This window comes from Cylas formicarius, unplaced genomic scaffold, assembly GCF_029955315.1.
Source record: "Cylas formicarius isolate icCylForm1 unplaced genomic scaffold, icCylForm1.1 PGA_scaffold_10__41_contigs__length_53128322, whole genome shotgun sequence".
NCBI classification, from domain to species: domain Eukaryota; kingdom Metazoa; phylum Arthropoda; class Insecta; order Coleoptera; family Brentidae; genus Cylas; species Cylas formicarius.
In genome coordinates, this window is record NW_026844214.1 from 27,094,080 (window position 1) to 27,117,517 (window position 23,438).

General features: G+C 33.0%; 1 protein-coding gene across 2 annotated transcripts in view; it reads left to right on the forward strand.

The window, feature by feature from the left end:
- LOC132699467 (orexin/Hypocretin receptor type 1-like) overlaps window positions 1-23,438 on the forward strand; it is a 422,766-nt gene that overhangs the window by 392,626 nt on the left and 6,702 nt on the right. For both annotated transcript variants that reach the window (XM_060666195.1, XM_060666204.1), the window contains one exon: window positions 21,238-21,350. In XM_060666195.1, the coding sequence (XP_060522178.1) occupies window positions 21,238-21,350 (113 nt within the window). The remainder of the gene's footprint in view (window positions 1-21,237; window positions 21,351-23,438) is intronic.

The following is a 23,438-nucleotide window of genomic DNA, read 5'->3' on the forward strand; positions in this document are numbered from 1 at the left end:
TCTCCCCCCCTCTCTCTCTCCCTCTCCCTCTCTCTCCCTCTCCCTCTCTCTCTCTCTCTCCCCCCCCCCCCCCTCTCTCCCTCTCTCTCTCTCCCTCTCGCTCTCTCTCTCTCCCCCCTCTCTCTCTCTCTCTCTCCCTCTCTCTCTCTCTCTCTCCCTCTCTCTCTCTCTCTCCCCCCCCCCTCTCTCTCTCTCTCCCTCTCTCTCTCTCTGATTTGACTCTGCAACTTCCATAGTGGCAAATTACTCTCGATAGTACTTTTCTTCGCAGAATCTGCATTGTCTTTCCCTCTACACCCATTACGTTCAGATGAGTCTTAAGAGGCCCGTCCATTGTTCTTTCAGCCTTTCTTTTCTAGCTTAGCAGGTCTGCTGTAGAATGGATTTCTGAGGAATTCCTTATCCTGTCTTTGTGCTAGTATTGCGGAGATTCTCTTTGATGACTGATTTTGCACTTTAGCATTTAACCACTTCGTAAAAGGGGGAAACGATGGTTTAAATGAAATTCAGACCACAATTTGCTTTGATTGGATCATAAAACTTACTTTGAGATTGTCACTTTTATTTGTTTCAAACGTTTTAATTAAAGGAAATATTTCTAATTTTTTGGGAGAAATTTATGTTTTTTAAACACTTTGCCATAAAAATGGTACTCTAGCTTAATGTAAAAAAGTACTGGTTTTGGTTTTGAAGCTATGGGAATAATTGTTACACATCTTGAGATACGATGATTTTGTCATTGAATTCTTTTACTCTTTCTTAACTCTCCACCTCGTAAATATTGCAGAATATTTGACTCATGCCTTTCGAGCTATCTCTCTTTTCTGCTCTTAATTTTTTTATCTGCACCTAGTTGCTCATTTAGTACGACTACAGGATTAGTGTCCTTCCAATTTTCATATTTACTTGTTCTCCCCTGTCCCAAACGCTCTCCGAACCAAAAATTGTGAGTAAAATAGTTGCTGGGTTGCTGTTCGGGTATAGTGAATATATTTTTGTCTAAATTAATACTTTTCAAGAACCTTGTCAAGGGCCTTTTGGAAATCGACAATGCAGATGTGTACATACATTCTTCTGGTTTTCCCTACATTTATATTATATTTTCAGGTTTTCCGAATTCAATAAGACTTTCGAAAAAAAAGTGTCGGGTCGGAATTTTGATTTGAATTTGAATTTTGAGCAATTCAAAATAAAAAAGCTACCAAAATTGCAGTTTGAGATGTTGAAAGATTTTTGGGCAAGAGGTTAATGGTTTTATCATTATATTTCTTAAGAACTTTTCAGTATTGTTTGGGGAGTTGCTATCGTACTAAGTTTCTTTAAGAGGTTTTGGTGAAGTTCATTGTGTAATGAAACGCTTGATATCTCTAATGTGAAAATTTTTACAGAATAGATGTTACGTGTTTTAATTCCGGGTTCACGGCTCTGTAAACAGGAGAGTTCATAATCGATTACTTCTGGTGATTACAAGCAATTTGAGACACAGAGTACAGTATTATTTCAGAATGTAAAGAGAGTCTAGAAAATAACTTAATTCCAACTCTCTTTTCTTCTCAAATCCCTTTTGTGTTTTTTTCTTTATTATTACTATGAACACTTCGGTTGCTAGGCAGGTATAAGATAAGTTTTGTTTTATTTTATGTATTTTCTATAATTGTGTAACTATTAACGTAGGTGGGGCAGCATTTTTGAAAAGCGTGAAACCTCCCGATTAATAGTATTGTAAATCCCAAAGATAGACCCCTAAAAGTTTAATGCATTAGCATCCGCCCGAATAACAAAAAAACTGTTTTGGCCAGAAAGGTTCTCGGCTATCTTTCTACATGCATCTATGCAAACGATTATAAATCTTCCGCAATGGAAGAAAAATGGATACGAAGACGCCGCCGTACGCGATAAAGAGCCTCAGGAAAATTGCTTTTTCTCGTAAAAGTATGATTCCATTTTCGTAAAGCACATCCCGTCTGAAATGAGTGGGTTCTCTAAAAACATTTGTCTGTCGTTCGGTAAAGGTGAGCCCTTTTTTTCTAGAAAATTAAATAATTAAATTAAAATATTAATTAACTTCATTAATTTTAATTTTATGGCACACATACCGTAAATTGAACGCAAATTCAGCAACGTTCCGTTAATAAACATGGAGCATACTACCAAATGTTTTTTTTTTGCTTAAAAAGGCAAGAATTATTTTACCTGATATATAGACACATAGAGAAGGCTCCAATTTCATATTGAAAAAAAAAACAAAAAATTACGGATTGATTACCTACTGCAATCAATCCATTAATAGAAGATTCCATAACAGCATTCTCAACAATAAAACCGGATGCGACATTAACTGCGACCACAACTCGGCAGTTATCACTATGACAATGACACTGAAGAAAATACAGGAACTAACCAAAACGGTAAAAAAGAATAGCCTAGATATTAGCTAGTGAAAACAAAAAGGAACAATACAGAAAACGCGTAGACGCACAAATATATTGGAGCAAAATAACCACAAATAGTAACTCAGAACAACATAGGGTAAATGTGGAAAACTTTGAAAGACACAATCATTGTAGCAATGTAGCAGGGGTAAAGCAAATAAGGGAAGAAAGCGGGACAGCACATTGGACGACCAAAAGTACAAAGAAATTGACAAAAAAACTGATTACGAAAAAAAATTAATAGCTGATAATCAAAAACTGATGTGGCAAAATTACCTAACAGAAATTTGAAAATGAATAAAAAACATCCTGGTCAGAAGGGTGACAAACCGTTAGTTAAACATTAGTCAAAATAACTTTGTTTACTGCAGATCTAAATAGTTAATTAGAGGTCATTGCAGTCCACTGTCTTAGATTCTTAAGCCGAGCCTTCCATTTCTTTTTGTATGAGACCCAGTATCGTATCATTTGTCACGTGATGTATCCATAATGTTCTGAGCATGCGTCGTAGCACTACTTCTCGAAAGCTTCTAAACATCATATAGCTTCCGTAAGAGTCCATTTCTCTACACCATATAACCTTACCGAAATTATTAAGACCGAAAGACTTGAGTTCGAGTTTGAAGGGAGACTTGCCTGGCCTTTTAACTGCAGATGATGTAACTTTTGGACCTGCCTTTTCTTTAATCGCTTTAATGATATGATCGTCCTCAACTAGTTCTTCCACGTTCTCCTTCCATCTGACAAGCTTCTTTCGCATCTTTCGCGGTTGTAATATTGTTTTCTAATGTTTTGTATTGAATATTGTATTTGTAATGTATTGATTTGTAATATTGTTCTGGGCCTTTGGCTTCTTTGATCTTACTCATTATTCGCTTAGGAATTTCTTTATATTTTATTATGTCTCTATTTTAATATGTTCGTCTTTCTTCCAAAAGATCTAGAATTTCGTCTGTTATCCGTGGCTTTTTCTTTATGCTTTTTTCTGTTTTTAGTTTATTTTGAGTAATATGATGATGCATCTCTATCTCTTTAGAGCTATTTTTTTTAATTTTAGGGATCAGTTCTTGTTTTATTTCTGTTTTAAGATGCCCTCATTTTTTTACACGTTTTGTTTTCAGGAACCTTATCTATTCACGATTCATTTCCTAAACTACATAAACCAGAGGAATGTTGAGAAAATTCTTTCTCGTCTGTAGCACTGACTTTTCCAGTTTCATTGATTCGACATAGGTTATTTTATAACTAGAACAATCGTTTCGTCGTTTCTGACTTTATGTCGCCACATATGGCCGCCGGTATCGGCAGTAAAAACGTAGGCATTCCTGTGTGGGTATTCGGATTCGAAACAACTTTATAGGTAATGTAATTTGTGCTGCGAGGGTTTGCGGGGGACTTAAAAAATCACGTCCCTACCAATAAATACGGAGGTTACGGCTAAGATTTACGGCCATGTTAAAACATGGGAATTAGATTTTTAAATGTTAGGCGTGGGTATTTCAATCTGAGCATTTTTATTGTCTACGACATTTCCAGCGAATTAATGCTGATCATGAAATCGTGTGGTTAGTCAGGATACAATACATGTATTAAGTTTCCAAGTAAGTCCACTGAGAATACTCTCATAAACATAGTAAACTATATCATTCAGAAACTGAATGAAAAGCTTCATGGCTTGTTTTTTGACAACTACAGATAGGGGTTCTACTCGGCAGAGTAAGATAAAAAAAAATCTTGGACATAAACTTTTAAACTATCTTTGAAAAATCATAACAAATCAGTTACTAACAAAATGTAGTGAAAATTGAAAAATTCTGTAAATATAGACGTTATGTTATCGTTTTATTATGCACATATTAACTCCACACTTTCATATAGTAATAGTATCATTATTACATTATCACTTGCCGCAATCTGTTAGACTTAATACAAAGTTTAAAAACGCAATAAAATAATTATTATTGACTAAATCAATACTGCTTGGATGAGTTTTTCTGGATTAACTGACAAAATGAGTGAATGATTACTGAGGGAAAGTATAAGTGATGGGAGTATAGGAAATTTTAAATGTTGTTTTATTATTTATTTTATTGTATTTTTGTATTGTATTTCTTTTTTGGGTACCAATATTGTTGTAAATTTTGAATTGAATTTGAAATAAAAAGACCTAACTTTCTTCAAACTACACTTTTGCTATCTTCATCGAGGACAACAATCTTATTGTATTAAAATAACCTATAAAAATAAGCATCTTTAGATATTTAGTGTTAAATGTTTCACTGTGCTCTTTTGTTGCCGTTGGGAATCTGCATTTTAATTGTGTAAAAATAAGCAAGCACTTAGTAATGAAAAGTTTATGTTATTCCGTTATTATTGTTTTTTTTATGCTATTATTTAAAAATACGTACATGGAAGAGAGAGTACAACTTGGCAATAATGGATTTTTTGAATTTGATAAACAATTTATGTTAAATGTCTCACTCCAAATGGCCGCTTCAACATTTGCTTGAAACTATAACAGTGTGTACCAAAGTTCAGAATGACCAAAAAGGGTCGAAATTTGAACGAAACACTCAGAAGCACAAAATTAAAAATGTTTCCTCAAGGCTCGAAAGTTTTAGGTTACAAATTATGCATACAGTGTTAAATATGTAACACACCTACAAATATCAATAAACAACTCAATAAGTTGCTCCATTACCGGTTTTATTAAAAATATAATCACTTTAAAATTTGTTACGCGTAAAATTCACAAAGTAACCATGTTAGCTATCGAAAAACAAAATATAAAGTGACCGGGGCAAAGAATTAACGATTTTTGCAACTACAACTTTCCACGGATGTTCCAACAAAGTTTACCCATTATATTCTTAAAGTTTACACTTCCCAAAATTTATCCCGTAATCGCTTTGATGATTTAACGATTTTTTTTTTGAAGATTTCTTTTTTTTTGCAACGGGATCTATTTATTTTTTTTTTAAAACTGGGCTTTATTTAAAAAATGATTTGGTATATTTATTGACAAAATAAAGTATTTGTGGGTCGATTTTCATGTTTCTCTTATGTGAGCAGCCCGAACCATATATGGCCGAGTAGCGAAGCCGTTAAGGCATAATAAACACGTATCTACTGAACATATCTGCAAAAATGGACGGTACTCTCTTGATCACTTTTTTCATGTGTAACACAATGGTCAAAAGCCAAAACTCTCTATCGTCTTGTCCAGTTACAAAAAAGGTGTACTTTTCTAAGTAATCTCCACAAATTTTGAATATCTTTTTACCAAGTGGAACGCAATAGTCTGAACAGGTTTTAAACATATTTAAACAATATTAAAATATTGTGTTTAACTCCTGGATTATTCTATAACTCATGAAAAAGCTGCTAATGTTATAACCTCTACCCAACAGGTCTTCTTAGGCTATTAGCAGTCTTCCAACGCTGTCAAAGGTTGCGGTAAAAAATATTTGTCACGCACTAAAAAACTACCGAAATATGATATAATTTCAGTAACTCAATTCCAGTTCAGAGTACCAAAATCTCCGATGATATATTTACCGCTACCGTTAAGATACTAAATACATGTTTTATTCTACTAGAATATAGCAATAGGTCGGTAACCTTATTTATTGAATTATTTTAAAAAAATTAAGGGGTTTTTGAGCTAGAATAAGTTTGAAAAGTCCAGTAAATGTGTCCGGAAGCTCCATTCTCTCTTTATGTATCCGATTTTGCCAAATTTTTGAATGATTGTAATAGCCGACGATGGCGACTTACATTTTTCTTTTGAGTAAGGCGATCTGGATAATAAGTAAAATTAGTAGTGATCTAGGTGTTACTTAAACTGTTTCCAATGCCCATTGCTTAAAACTGAACAGTTCTAAAACAGAGAGCGTTCTTTATATAAGTTATACAACCCATATTCTTCGGTAATTAACTCAAGAGCTGTTTGATGCCTGTCAAAATCTGCCAAAATTTGCTCTGCTTTATTTAAAGGCTCCGCGACATTTAAAACATCCATTTCATTTAAAGTTACTTCCTCGAACGATTTTACAAATTTGTGAAATACGGTAATTTTGTTTTCATCGGACCTCTTTGAATATTTAGTAATCGACATTCTAAAAATGAATTTCGTCGCAAGGAATAAGCAAAGGAAAGTATGGATAGTGAATTGAAACTGACCCACAGGATTTCTCGTGCCGATGCCGCCTTTTTGATTCTAGACGACTGTCTGCCGCGACGGCATGGTGCTTTGATGCTCTGCTGGTCTTTTTAATGTGCCTGTTAATTTGGCCACTTCACTTTGAATTGCAAACTGTATTCTTTTTTCTGCGGAGCACAAAAACCACTTGTTACATTTCAAACTCGCAGTTTTATGGGGACTTTGGCGGTACATCTGCTGCTGCGTGTCAAACAGCACTAAAGAGTATAATTGTGTCAGTCGCGATTGATTCGGTCACTTTGATTCAATCACTTCATAGGATCGAACCACCGAATCCCGTTTGTTCGTAACGATTCGATCACCTTTTTCGCTCTCCCTGCCGCCCTGACCGGTCTGAAGGGACCGAATACAGAACAACCGATCGACCGACCGTACCAAATCAAATCGAATTCACGAAATACGATTCATTTGAATGGTTTAAGATTTAAATGCATGACTGAGACAGGCCACGGAAAAGGAATGGGAGTATTGTTATAATCATTCTATTGCGACATCGATTGGTAGATTTGCTTATTGTGTTTAAATGAATATTGAATGAAATATCTATTTCCACACAGGTATTTAAATTAAACAAATTAATGTATTACTGGTACAGCTATTACGTAGCACCTATTTTCATAAAATCACGCTCAGGATCAGAACATATCTAAATATTATACTAACTAAAACAGCAAACAGAACGTATAGAAACAACAGTAATTCAAATTTAAATGAATCTGAATCGGTCGTTCGGACTGTTCGGATTCAGTGAGTATTGCCGCTTATGTTGGCCATAAAAAATATTGAAATGAACTATTGATTGAAATGATTCGGTCTTTCTCGAAATCGGTGACTGATTGATTCGGTCCTCGTAAAATGAACGATTGACACAACATTACTAAAGGGTTGTGGCTGGCTAGCCTTTTTAAAGCATAAGCAGCAGTGCCAGTTTTACAATATATAAAAGTTCTACATTAATGACCCCACGATAATGATAACAACAATTTTGTCCTTAACAGTAACATGAGAGCATTTAAGTTAAAAATCGAAAAGTTTTATTATTGTAGATGAAACCTATACTGCATGTGATTTTTTTGGGTGAAGATAATGTCATTATTTCACAATTTTCTTCTCTCCTGTTTTTGGTTTAATCTAAAATGTTTTTTGGTATTGTTTTGGCACGACATTGTATTTTGTTTGGGTCATTAAGTTTCCAGAAAAACTACATACAGATCGAAAGCTTAATGCATTGTCACATCACCATCCGATCCAAAAAATCATCAACTTTCATGTTTACAGAGACATAAAACCATCTCAATCCGAATTACTGAACCCAGAATTAAAACATTTAACACCAGTTCTTCCTTCTCATAAATTCCACATTAAAGATATTAAGCGTTCCATCACACACATCACATCAAAATACATTTCACCACAACCTTCCAAAGACAGTGAATCCGAAAGCAACGCCACATTTGCCACTGTAGTCTGTAGTTCTTAAGAAACATAATGTTAAAACCAGATTTACCAGTTGTCCAAACATCTCACAACATTTTCGATGGGTCAAAGGCAAAATTCCGTTTGAGAGGCAGACACAAGTGTTTTTTGAGCTTTAATAAAATTAGTGTTGTCACTAATAGTTTCAATATGTTTTTTAATACTTTTTTGATTTTGCTGTAAAAGTGTTATAGTGTCATTATAGTTGTCAATCAGATGTTGCATCAAAGAGGTCTGAATTTTTATTTGGATGTCAGATGAATGTTTACTACGGACAAGTTCTGCTATGTTTCTATCATATTTTTGCCCATCGTCTGAATCGAGAGTCCCAAAAAGCCATTTCAATCATTTACCCATATCATTTATCAAACCTCTTTTGGTATTCGGTTATTCGGTTTTATATTACTAAGTTTGAATTTTACTTGTGTGATTAAATATTGAGCATTATTAAGTAAATTATTTCCATTAATATACTGTACATTTTGATAATTATATTTATTTATATAGTTTAGTGATTTTGATATTACAGCGTAAAGGTACTCTAAATTAAGTAATTAATTAAATAGTGGAGATATGTCTACTAAATGCAAAAATGTACGTTGATGTTAAATAATTCGAGCATTTCCTAAGCGGAAGGGTAAAAGTGGTGTTTTCATTCTTTGATAACTTCAATTTCATTATTCATTATTGCACCGTAGTTGCAAGAAGGAACAGTGTTGTCTGGTTCATTAACCTTAGAAGAAGAAAAAGCTTTAGGTTTTTGGATCTTTGGGTCTGAGATTTGTGAATTATTTTTTGTTTTTTGCGATAATTTTATTTTCAATATCTTGATCTACAACAGATTTTCTTTGTGGTTTATCTTTACTAAGTATTGCTGTTTTGTCAGTTGCGTAAACCTTTATGTTTTGTTTCGTTTCAGGTGGTTTTTCTTGTTTTTCATTTAAACGCACTTTTGATGCTAACGATGTTTGTAAAATTGTTGATAAATAGTTTTTAATCTATCTGCAATATAATTATTTACAATTATTTCCTCCGTTAAATCAAAAAGATCTAAACCGTTTACCTTTCCATTGATGACATCAAAAGGTTTTTGTTTTGTTTGCATTGATGAATTGTAACCCATAATTACGTATTTTTATTAAAATGTTAGCGGCTTTTTTAGGTTCTTTTAATTTTATTATCCTATATAGCTCAACAAGAGTAGAGTGAAATCTCTTTATTAACATTAGAATTTCCAGGAATTGTAAAATGAATTGCAATTTTATGCAATTTACAGGAATCTAAAAGCAAAAACGTTTTAAATTTTTGTGCGCACCGTGAAAATACGTCTATAATTGTAAGGCAAACTTTAATTTTGGTGGACGTCTATTATAATTTGTTTTTTGGCACGTGTCACAATTATTAATATATTCTGTTAGGTCAATTTTTATATTTGTCAACAGTAGAGCCCTTTTAATGCTATTAGATTATTAATATTATTATTAATACCTCGATGACAGTTATCAGGTCCTTTTATTAGGTCATTTGGTAAGTTTTGCAAATCCATTAATAAATCTTTATATATGTTTTATAGGAAAAAGGAGATCACTACCAGCTTTTTCTTGGCTGAGAACTGCTCCTATTGAAACATTAAAGGCGTGCGTTGCCAATATAAAAGGTTTTCGAAGTCTGGATATTGAAGTATTGGATCGTTGCACAAGACATTTTTGCAAAGATCGAATGGTTCGACAAATTCTAATGTTTGTGCGATGGTCACTACTTTCTTTAAGCAATTTGTAAATGGCTTGGTAAGTTTTGCAAATCCATTAATAAATAAATTAAATAAAAAAAATTTTATGTCTTTCGCTGCTTTCGGTGCCAGAAATTTCGGCATTGCAATAATTTTCTTGGGATTCGAATTAATTCCGTTTTTTGTTATCGCGTGAACCAAAAATTCCACTTGGTTCGTAAGAATTAACCAAATTCTTCCTTATTTTTTAGTAAGATGTATTCTACATTAAAAAGTTCAAAATTTCCTTTATGAAAGTCCGGCAAAGATAAAACGTTTAGAGGTTGTGGGAAATTTAGCGTTATATTTTTCTCAGTGTAATTAAAAACTTCTGTTTGCGCAAAACCGTTTGCAGTGGTAAGTGTTCCTGGAAAATAGAGATCTTCAATGACTTGCTCGGGAATAATAACATCGATATTGTTTTGTGTTACTGGAATTCTTTTGTTAACAATTTCGTGTGCGTGATATAGTGGTACAATATATTTCGTTTTATGGTTGTCAAAACAAAATTGGTATATTAGTTTTATTATTTCTTTATTGTTTATTGACAAGTTCGATGGAAAAATTAAAACGTTTTAGCTCGTTTAATCCCATTATGCATTCCAAAAATTTATGAAAGTCAAAAAAAATAAAAGAAAGGTTGGTATTAACTTATATAGCCGGTTATAGAAGGTCCAAAAATCGAGTGAAAACCTGTATGTATTAAAAGCTTTATTGCTGGTTCTTGAATCTGGAAATACGGTAAAGTGTTATTAATTTCGGCATACAATTCTAATGTAATTTCGTTGAGTCGCATTATTAAAATTTGTATTGTAAAATTTTGAGAGATTTGATTTTCGATTTCAGGGTGTACGTCAAAGTTTTGAGTGTTATTAAAGAACTCAATTTGATTTTTAAATTCAATATTTTCGGAGTATTGATCTTGATTAATATTTTCATTATCAAATACCGCAGATGTTTCATCTGTTCGTACCGAGTTACTTTCGTCGATTTGGTACAATTCTTGCGAAATAAAATTTCTAGAACCGGTAAGTTTAAAGTGATGATTTTCATTATTTTGACATGTTATAGTTTGTTATCGTTGACATCGGTTCGAGCTTATTGTTAGGTACCTGACCTGTCGGCTTAAATACATTTTTAAATGGTTGAGACATATTAATTGGACCTCTGGAAAATAATTTGTGGGGTCAATAGGTTGTACATAATTGAAATTCGATACAAGTATTAGGCAAAATTTTTGATTGATTTGGAGTTCTGAAAAGATTTTGTGTAAATTGCACATTTTCCTCTTCAATAATTAGATTCTTAGCTAATTCCTTTTTTTTAAGTCTTATAATACTTTGTAACTGTCCTGGTAATCAACTAATAAATCAGTAGGTTAGCTAGGATAGTTCAACAGCAATTTCGGCCGTTTTTACATGTAAGTTCCTAAAAGGTCATTCGCTCAAGGTCATTCGATCCACCGCAACTCTTAGCAACAACCGACCACCCCCCTTCCCCAAACCTCAACCTCCCCCCCCTCAACTCTCACCCGCCCCCACCCAACCGCCCTCCCACAAGGCGATGCATCCGCCCACTAGGATATCACCGCACCGTAGTCTCTTATCTGCGGTTGCGAGGCATTGACATCGCAAATTAATTCGAGATAAAGTTGAATATATTAAAAAATTGAATCCAATAGCACATTTAATCTTTAAACAAATCTCTTTTAGATTGATAAACACTTTTGCTGTTAACGGTAGACACGTACACAACGTTGGTTAGTTGCAAAAATTAAAAACCAAATTAACATGAGTCCAACTATTTATTAATACATTAAACATTCTTTATTCGCAGTGGAAAATATAATAAACCTGCGCAGGAGAAATCGTCAGTCTACGTCCAACATCGGAGATGGAAGGACCTCTGAAGAAGCTCGCCACTCGTGCTAGCGAAACGTTAGGAAGTAATTCCAATTAACGACGGCCTTTAAACCCGAATGAAAATAATAGCTTATCAACGGGCCGCGAAAGCCTTAACCAATTTAGTAGATAGGCTTGTTACAATATATTTCAGATTTTTTTATTTCGATAACATCTGCACCTTTAAATTCGGGACGGGCAATCAGAGCTTCCGCACTATAGCGACCTTCCCAGTTGGTCACTAGCTTAACGTTGGAATGGTTCCGTTTATTTTCCATTGTTTTCCCAAAAACAGCATTGATTATCAATTTAAACAAGTTCTTTTGAAACTCCTTTTTGGCAGCCTGGCGAAGTGGAATGTTTAGACCGATATAGGCTTTTAACCAAGGCTACTGGTTAAACGAGATGGCTCAATGTAGCTTTTTTAACTTGGCTCCCAGTTGTAGCGCCTGTTTTAGGTTGCTATAGTGACTAACATACTCTTGCTTATCGTATAAGGATGTCACTTATATTTGATTTTCGGATCCTTTCGGAGGACAGCGATGTTTGGGACATGAAGGTAAATCCGCAAATTTGTCGTGCAACTCCCCCGGTATTTCCAAATCGACCTCCAAGGCGACTTCCGATTCGTCGGATATATTTAAAATGTCAAGATTTTCTATTTGTTGTTCATCCAACCAATTAAAACCTCCGTGCGGCAAATATTGAGACATTGCCCACCTGTATTGGTTATTGACGTCGAAATTATATATATATATAGTTTACATTTTGTTTTTTCTTAGACCTTCTCTATATTTATGTTTAGCTTTTGGTTCTTGGGTTATAGGTCTTTGTATTAAAAGCGATTAAAATTTTTTGTCCATATATTGACGTTTCGGTCTTCTATGACCTTCTTCAGAAAGGGGTACAGTCTAAAATTATGTTATAGAACAGTTCTTTTTTTTTACATATACAGAACGGAATTACAAAGAACTTTACCAAAAAGAGACAAACACAAATTTTAAATTGAAGAGGTAGCATCATATGGAAGTTTATACTTTAAAAGCGTTTGGTTTTGTCATAGTGCCTAGAAATATTGTTTTGGTTTTTTTCCAACTATGAGAATAAAAAAGTCATACCCTTGATAAAAGATAAAAGTCCAACAAAAAATGATTTGTATACGGCACTCACACACATAATACACACAAATTTAACAAAACAGTTAAAATATATATAAGAGTTTAAAAAAATAATAATAACAATAATACCGATACGCGAGGTTTGCTCGCGTCGAGGTTACTGTAAAAACATCGTACGATGCACGATTGTTTTGGTGCAAGGTTCAGAGGATATACAGAGTGTTTTTGTTAATTTATAATTTTTTTCTTTTATTTATTTTAAATTATTTTTATATATTATAATTTTATATTAATATATTCCTATGTTGTATCTTTCATTGTTGTTTTATTTCAGAATGTTGCAATATAACTTACTGAGATTGTTGGTGTCTGTTTTCGAATTTATGGAGTTCTTATTTTTTTGGATCTCAACCATTTCCAGAATTTCCCTTTTTTTTGTATTATTTTCGGTTTTTAGAATTTTTACTTTCGAAAAGTTGAAAGAATGCTTGGTTTCCGCGCAATGACTCTTCAGGGCAGTCGTATTTTTTTGTCGTATTTGTGACCATTAATTCTGTTTTTAAGATACTGGCTTGTTTGACCGATGTACACACCCTCACAATCGTTGCAAGGTATCTCGTAAATGACGTGACTCTTCTTTTCGTCCGGTATCTTGTCTTTTAATTTACTGAAAATGTTTTTTACCAAATTGTATCCTTTGTGAGCAATAGTAATGTTGTGAGTCATAAAAATTTTGCTAAAATTTTCGGACATACTGGGTATATAAGGAAGCGAAAGATAATTGTTTTTTTGTTTTTGTTGGGTGTTGCTTTTTTGTTTAGTTTGGTTATACAATAGGTGTATACGTTTTTTGAAAATGGTGTTAATTAATCGTTCCGGATAGTTGTTTAGTTTTAATGCTTGTTTTGCTTTAGTAATCGATTTTTCTCTGAACTCCGGATCAGAGAGTTTAATTGCACGGTCAGCCAAGCCAATGATTACGGATTTTTTTTTGCGATATAGGATGCTGGGAGTTAAAATTAACGTATCTGGAAGGCCAGGTCACTTTAGTGTACCACTCGGTTTTAATTCCTTTTTTTAAATTATGAAGGGTTAAATCTAAAAAGTTGATTTTACTTTGGGACTCTATTTCTATTGTAAATTGTAATTTCTGATGGTAGCTGTTGAAGAGTTGAAGAATTTCGTGTTGTTTGTTTTTTGGTATTGCCGTTATGCAATCGTCTACGTATCTGTAGAAAAAATATATGTCAAAAAGGGCATTGCTAAGGACCGACTCCTCCAAATCTTCCAGTACAATTTGTGCGATGGCGCTGGAAATTGAAACTCCCATGGCGCATCCGTCGATTTGTTGATAAAAAACTTTGTTGTATGCAAAATAAGTTGATTTTAGTGTTATTACGACTGCTTCTAAAAAGTCATCGAGCGGAATATCGGTAAAGGTTTTGATGTTATCCCATTTTTTGATGATTACTTGCTTAGCAATATTTATTGGAATGTTGGTGTATAGAGAAACAACATCTAATGAAACTAGGATGTAATCGTTGGGTAGAGAAATATTTTTAATTTTGTTTTTGAAATCAAAAGAGTCTTTAATATAGTATCTATTTTTATGTATAACGTTTTGCAAGATGTTCTTTAAAAATTTTAAAAGAGTTTTTCAAATGGTGATTGGATACATGATACTATTGGTCTTAGAGGGATGGATTCCTTGTGAAGCTTGGGTAATCCATAAATTGTGGGTGGCTGAGAATTAAGAATTTTTAAGCTTTGCGCTGTGCTATGGGAAATGTATAACTTTTTTTCCCAGGAGGACACGAAGTCGTTGTTCTTTCTTTGAAAAATAGCTGTTGGGTCGTTTTTCATTTCTCTGTAGGTGGTATTGTCTTTTAGTAGATCTAGCATTTTTTTGTCATACTGAGCGTCCGTCATAATAACTGTTTTATTTGGTTTATCTGGTATCAAAATTTTGAGTTCTTTATGTTGTTTCAGGAAACGTTCTGTTTTTTTAATTTTAGCGCATAGTTTTGAATTTTGTTTATTTTGATCTGTTTTTTTTGGTTTTTTGTTGAATTTATTTTTGTAATTAGTTATTATATTGCAACATTCCGATCGCACCCCGTCCCCAGTTTGAGTGTTAAGACCGTTTAAGGAAGTTTCGATACCTGCAATTATGTCACCGATTGGTAACTGATCGGCTCGTTCTAACGGTGTAGCAAAATTTGGACCAAGACTCAAAACTTCATTTACGTATTCCGGAATAACGGTCTCTGTTAGATTTTCCACCCAATCGGTGACACAAATATCTGGATTTTTGTTTTTTTTGTATAATTGTTCGAATTTCTTAATGTTTTTGTTTTTAATTTTTTGGAACAAGAATTCGGTTTTTTTTGTTTGTCTGTCGATCAAAATTGTTAATATGTTTGCAGGGACTAGAGTGGTGAGCTTTTCTATAAAACCGTCAATTTGCCTTTGTAGTTTTGAGATATTTTTAGTTGTGTCCGTGATTAAAAGATTTATTGTATTTAGCACAAAATTTCCCATGATGCCCTCTCTGAATTTCTTTTCGAGATGTTTACAATTAAAAGTGATGTGTTTCATTTTAAAATTGAGAAAAATGGGGGTTACACCGTCGTTTTTGCACCGAAGGAGGAATATTCTTCTGTTCTTCTGTTTGCATAGTTGTGTTACTGATTTGCAGTATAATTTCAAGGTTCTCGTAGTTTCCTCGCCGAAAGTGTTATAGATGTATTCGTAGGTAAGCATAATTTCACCCATGCTGTATATATATTGTTTATATTTTGTTTTTTCTTAGACCTTCTCTATATTTATGTTTAGCTTTTGGTTCTTGGGTTATAGGTCTTTGTATTAAAAGCGATTAAAATTTTTTGTCCATATATTGACGTTTCGGTCTTCTATGACCTTCTTCAGAAAGGGGTACAGTCTAAAATTATGTTATAGTACAGTTCTTTTTTTTTACATATACACAACGGAATTACAAAGAACCTTACCAAGAAGAGACAAACACAAATCTTAAAATTGAAGAGGTAGCATCATATGGAAGTTTATACTTTAAAAGCGTTTGGTTTTGTCATAGTGCCTAGAAATATTATTGTTTTGGTTTTTTCCAACTATGAGAATAAAAAAGTCATACCCTTGATAAAAGATAAAAGTCCAACAAAAAATGATTTGTATACGGCACTCACACACATAATACACACAAATTTAACGAAACAGTTAAAATATATATAAGAGAAATTCAGAGAGGGCATCACGGGAAATTTTGTGCTAAATACAATAAATCTTTTAATCACTGACACAACTAAAAATATCTCAAAAGCTCACCACTCTAGTCCCTGCAAACATATTAACAATTTTGATCGACAGACAAACAAAAAAAACCGAATTCTTGTTCCAAAAAATTAAAAACAAAAACATTAAGAAATTCGAACAATTATACAAAAAAAAACAAAAATCCAGATATTTGTGTCACCGATTGGGTGGAAAATCTAACAGAGACCGTTATTCCGGAATACGTAAATGAAGTTTTGAGTCTTGGTCCAAATTTTGCTACACCGTTAGAACGAGCCGATCAGTTACCAATCGGTGACATAATTGCAGGTATCGAAACTTCCTTAAACGGTCTTAACACTCAAACTGGGGACGGGGTGCGATCGGAATGTTGCAATATAATAACTAATTACAAAAATAAATTCAACAAAAAACCAAAAAAAAAACAGATCAAAATAAACAAAATTCAAAACTATGCGCTAAAATTAAAAAAACAGAACGTTTCCTGAAACAACATAAAGAACTCAAAATTTTGATACCAGATAAAACAAATAAAACAGTTATTATGACGGACGCTCAGTATGACAAAAAATTGCTAGATCTACTAAAAGACAATACCACCTACAGAGAAATGAAAAACGACCCAACAGCTATTTTTCAAAGAAAGAACAACGACTTCGTGTCCTCCTGGGAAAAAAAGTTATACATTTCCCATAGCACAGCGCAAAGCTTAAAAATTCTTAATTCTCAGCCACCCACAATTTATGGATTACCCAAGCTTCACAAGGAATCCATCCCTCTAAGACCAATAGTATCATGTATCCAATCACCATTTGAAAAACTCTTTTAAAATTTTTTGCCCTTTTTGACATACCTTTTTTCTACAGATACGTAGACGATTGCATAACGGCAATACCAAAAAACAAACGACACGAAATTCTTCAACTCTTCAACAGCTACCATCAGAAATTACAATTTACAATAGAAATAGAGTCCCAAAGTAAAATCAACTTTTTAGATTTAACCCTTCATAATTTAAAAAAAGGAATTAAAACCGAGTGGTACACTAAAGTGACCTGGTCTTCCAGATACGTTAATTTTAACTCCCAGCATCCTATATCGCAAAAAAAATCCGTAATCATTGGCTTGGCTGACCGTGCAATTAAACTCTCTGATCCGGAGTTCAGAGAAAAATCGATTACTAAAACAAAACAAGCATTAAAACTAAACAACTATCCGGAACGATTAATTAACACCATTTTCAAAAAACGTATACAACTATTGTATAACCAAACTAAACAAAAAAGCAACACCCAACAAAAACAAAAAAACAATTATCTTTCGCTTCCTTATATACCCAGTATGTCCGAAAATTTTAGCAAAATTTTTATGACTCACAACATTACTATTGCTCACAAAGGATACAATTTGGTAAAAAACATTTTCAGTAAATTAAAAGACAAGATACCGGACGAAAAGAAGAGTCACGTCATTTACGAGATACCTTGCAACGATTGTGAGGGTGTGTACATCGGTCAAACAAGCCAGTATCTTAAAAACAGAATTAATGGTCACAAATACGACAAAAAAATACGACTGCCCTGAAGAGTCATTGCGCGGAAACCAAGCATTCTTTCAACTTTTCGAAAGTAAAAATTCTAAAAACCGAAAATAATACAAAAAAAAGGGAAATTCTGGAAATGGTTGAGATCCAAAAAAATAAGAACTCCATAAATTCGAAAACAGACACCAACAATCTCAGTAAGTTATATTGCAACATTCTGAAATAAAACAACAATGAAAGATACAACATAGGAATATATTAATATAAAATTATAATATATAAAAATAATTTAAAATAAATAAAAGAAAAAAATTATAAATTAACAAAAACACTCTGTATATCCTCTGAACCTTGCACCAAAACAATCGTGCATCGTACGATGTTTTTACAGTAACGTCGACGCGAGCAAACCTTGCGTATCGGTATTATTGTTATTATTATTTTTTTAAACTCTTATATATATTTTAACTGTTTCGTTAAATTTGTGTGTATTATGTGTGTGAGTGCCGTATACAAATCATTTTTTGTTGGACTTTTATCTTTTATCAAGGGTATGACTTTTTATTCTCATAGTTGGAAAAAAACCAAAACAATAATATTTCTAGGCACTATGACAAAACCAAACGCTCTTAAAATATAAACTTCCATATGATGCTACCTCTTCAATTTAAAATTTGTGTTTGTCTCTTTTTGGTAAGGTTCTTTGTAATTCCGTTGTGTATATGTAAAAAAAAGAACTGTACTATAACATAATTTTAGACTGTACCCCTTTCTGAAGAAGGTCATAGAAGACCGAAACGTCAATATTTGGACAAAAAATTTTAATCGCTTTTAATACAAAGACATATATATATATATATATATATATATATATATATATATATATATATATATATATATATATATATATATATATATATATATATATATATATATATATATATATATATATACATACACATATATATATTTACGTATTGATTCACGGATCGCCTGCAGACGTTTCGCCAAAATCTCACTTGGCATCTTCATTGCTCGCGCTCCGAAAACACCAGTGTTCGAAGTGTTTTCGGAGCGCGAGCATTGAAGATGCCAAGTGAGATTTTGGCGAAACGTCTGAATCTGAAATATATTTTAACCAGCCTATCTACGTTGGAATATCAATTATGGATATTGCCAAGACAACAATTTATAACTTCCGCTATAACTACATTCAAGAAAGATTTTCCAAAGCCCGAGTTTTATATACCGACACGGATTTTATTGTATACGAGATATTATCCATAGACCCGTGCGAGATTTTAAAAAAGGATTGTTTCCGGTATTTTGATACTTCTGATTATGCGGAGGATAATAATCCATAATCCGTACGATATACCTAGAGTCAATAAAAATGTTTTGGGTCTGATGAGGGATAAGAATAATGGATGAATATGTTTCATTTTCTCGCGAAGTATTCGAACGCGAATTTAAAAACTTGAGTGTACCGAAGAGAATTTCGTCGATTGTTTGCAAAAAAACATATCGCAGAATTTAATAAGAGCGACCAAACTGAATTTGCACACAGTCATCGTTAGAAATGTTGCTGTGGGGCCACTATTCAATTATGGAAGAAGAAACTATCTCCGCCTGTTTGTAAATGTGTTTTATTGGTTTTGCTTTGAAACTTCGTTTTTCTTAAAAATCGAATGAGGTGCGCTTAAGGACTTACTTCACGTCTGCCAGCCTCGTTAAATTATTTTAAAAATACATGAAATATTTTGATCTTTTTCATTATACTTTGTGCAAATTTAGAATAAAAATGACCGGAAGTCCTTAATATTTTTCGCTTATTACCTCCGACTACTTTTATTATATTTTCCACTGCGAATAAAGAATGTTTAATGTATTAATAAATAGTTGGACTCATGTTAATTTGGTTTTTAATTTTTGCAACTAACCAACGTTGTGTACGTGTCTACCGTTAACAGCAAAAGTGTTTATCAATCTAAAAGAGATTTATTTAAAGATTAAATGTGCTATTGGATTCAATTTTTTAATATATTCAACTTTATCTCGAATTAATTTGCGATGTCAATGCCTCGCAACCGCAGATAAGAGACTACGGTGCGGTGATATCCTAGTGGGCGGATGCATCGCCTTGTGGGAGGGTGGTTGGGGAGAGGCGGGTGAGAGTTGAGTGGGGGGGTTGAGGTTTGAGGTAGGGGGGTGGTCGGTTGTTGCTAAGAGTTGCGGTGGATCGAATGACCTTGAGCGAATGACCTTTTAGGAACTTACATGTAAAAACGGCCGAAATTGCTGTTGGATCGAATGACCTTGAGCGGACCAATTTCCGCTAATATGAACCTTAAATTTTCTTATGGGAATTTACATATACAAACAGCCGAAATTACTATTCAACTGTCATAGGTATTCTACTAACGTCCTTAAACAAATTTGATCTTACTGACCTAAACGAATTACTTTACTTGAATTGTCCATGGTATTAACAAGAAATGCATTGATTTTTTGAGCAAGGATACTTCTTAAAACTTGTAATCTTTTCCCAAAATCTAAAGGACGTTAATTTTTGAAAGGAGTGACCGTAAACAAATCCTGTTCTAAACATTCCAAGTTCCGTCTATCGCCAAAAAAATTTAACAAAGATGCTTTAATATTTTCCCACGTTACTTAATAAATATTGTTTTAAAATTTAGTCGCTTCCTTGACCATTCATTGTAAAAAGGGAATCTCCAGCTGATAGAAAACCATTTAAAGTATTAGGATCACCATTATATGGCAGAATAGTGTCGTTAAACACTTTTAATAAAGTGTAATTTACACCTTGTGCAGGTCATTAGACTATTTTCTACTGTATTTTACACTAAATTTAAAGAAGTAAAGAACTCGTTTAAATTGTCGACGACTTTAATTTCATTCGTAAATTTAATTGATTTTAAAATTTCTTAAAATTGAACTTGCGACAGTATTTAAAATTATTGTAAAAAAAATTAAGAAAATTATTAATATTTTCGAACAAAACACTTTTTTATCTTAGGAGGCCTGTTTTGATATTATGGCACAACTTTTAAAGCTAAACAACTTTTGTTAATAATTTTTTGCCGATTTTTTTGAAATAACGGTACTGTACTATTGTGTAATTTTTGTAGTTTTGGAAATATTAGTATTTTAGTTGTACAGTTAGTAAAAAAAAATCTTTTATCTTGCACACTGTATACAGCGACATTTCAGATACCTTTTTTTTGAAAATTACCCCAAACTTTTACTCCAGAGTGGCAATTTTATACCATGAAGAGTAAAAATTCTAGCTATTTTTATTAGTGTCAAATATAGAGATCAAGAATAATTTTGTTGTACAAAATATTACTTAGCAGAGATCTAAATTCGATGCAGAGCTTATCATTGACTTTCTACGCTCTCTACTGTAGCATGGTCAATCGTTTTCTTTATTCCGTGTTTTTTTTTCAGGTTGACCATAAAATTGAGCAACAGCGATATGAATCGAGCGTTCTCCCTGCTATCACACTGGCTTTGTTACGCCAACAGTGCCATAAATCCAATTATCTATAACTTTATGAGCGGTAAGTGTCCCTTTCAATATATTTTGAGCTAATAATACGAGCCTATTGTCCCCGAAACATGGTCTGGATTTTTCACCGCCTGAAAGCGATGTTTTCTATAGTCACTGGAAGACTTTCAGTGTGCCGGAAAGTTTGCAGAAAACCCATTGTGGTTAGGCTAAAATATGGCACAAATATATTGAAAAACCAGATATTTTTTTCTAGCGCATTTTTTGCAGTAAATAGAAAATTTATGGGGTGGGTCAAAAAGTAGATGTCGATACCAAATTCCTCTTTTTAAATGGAATACGCAAAATGCATGTAGTAGTATACCTATCAGTTTTTTTTCATGGACAAAAGAATAAAAAACAGACATTTAATTTTGAAATTCCCAGGTAAGTAGCTAGTACCAGTAAAGTTCTTAAATTGTCTTACTTACATTTCGGTCAGTAAAAAGTAAAAAGTGAATATGAATTAAAATGAAATGTTACCCAGATAATTCAAATTTTATTTTTATTTTTTAAAATTTTATTATATTCTGAAGTAGCTTTAGTAGCAACGAACAGCTTTATGTACATTAAAAGAAAAAAAATTTCATCCTTATAAGATTACATTGCTACAGGAACTGAATGAAGATGATCCCGACCCAGAGTATAGTTGTGTAAAATTATGATGAAAATGGGCAACACTTTCTCTATTTTTTCATTGTCAGAATCTGTTTAGTGATGCAACCACGTCTTGTTTAAATAGTACTGTTAATAAACAAAATTCTAGGTAATACAGTATATATAATCTCAGATAGTTGAGGGAAAATCATAAACTATATCCCCAAAAGATGAATGTTTGGGCAACGATGTTAAATAACGAAATGACTTAATTCCTACTCTTGTAGTTTCTTTCTGTGGATGTTGTAGTGGGTCTTTCTCAATATTTTGTTCTCGTTTTGTCTCCATATCCAATAAAAATTAAAATTCAATTCCCTGAGTTTCACTTGCATGCACCATATTCACTTTCCTTACTGACAGAAACTGGCAGAAATGTAATTGTGATAATTTGAGAACTTTACTGGACTAGCTACAATCCAACATTAAATTTCTGGTTTTTATTCGTTTGTTCGTAAAAAGTAAGAGGTATATGGTATATGGTATGCTACATGAACTATGCATGACATTTGACACAGAATTCGAAAATGGATTTAAAGAAATAGTGTTCCATTGAAAAAAAGGAATTTCATATCGACATTTGCTTTTTGACCCACGCTGTATATTTTAAAATTATGATGGACATAGGGGAGCGTGGGGTAACTGCGAACAATTAAGAAAAAAAATCGTAACTTTAAAACTATTGTTAGTACGATCATGTGTTTTGGTATGGATCACCCAGAAATGTTTTTAAAGTATATTCTAGTAATTGGAACAGTCCAGGTTAAAAAAATAAGTAAAAAAAATTTATTCAAAATATGCTGCAAATTCGGTATTACCCAAACTGTGCCTGTAATACCGTACAGCTATAGGGTAATGCCAAACAGAAACAAAAGACTTATTTTAATATGAATTGAATTCACGAATGTAGTCTTTTGGTGTTGCGACACCACTGCAAAGCTTGTGTATCCAACTCCCCACATGCAGCACAACGATACCAAATTTCGTCTTTACCAATTTCGCCGCACACCAGACACTCTTCTCCTTCATTTTGTTCTAGCTACATATTTTCTAAATCCATATCATCTAATTCGTCATCATCACATAGGTTTTTCTCATTTATATCACCTTCATCTTCACTACTAGACGAGTTAAACACTTGTCTAATGACCTTTTTTTTATATATATATATATTTTTTTGTGTACTTTCTTACCTCTTTTCTCTTTTTCTTCTTTTATCATCTTTTTCTTTTGCCTCTCCCCAATACCAATTTCAAAGGCATAGACGCAAGGGTTGCTAATTTCTGTTTTGAGCGTCGTCTTGGCTGTTTTGAGTGTTTTGGGTCGGCAGGGGCTTTTTTTGGCAAAGGTATAATTTCATTAAATGAGTTATTATAAATATTATTGTCAATACTCGCCACTATCGATTTTTCTGTGATTGGTTCAGCTGAATTCAGGCAAACATAAA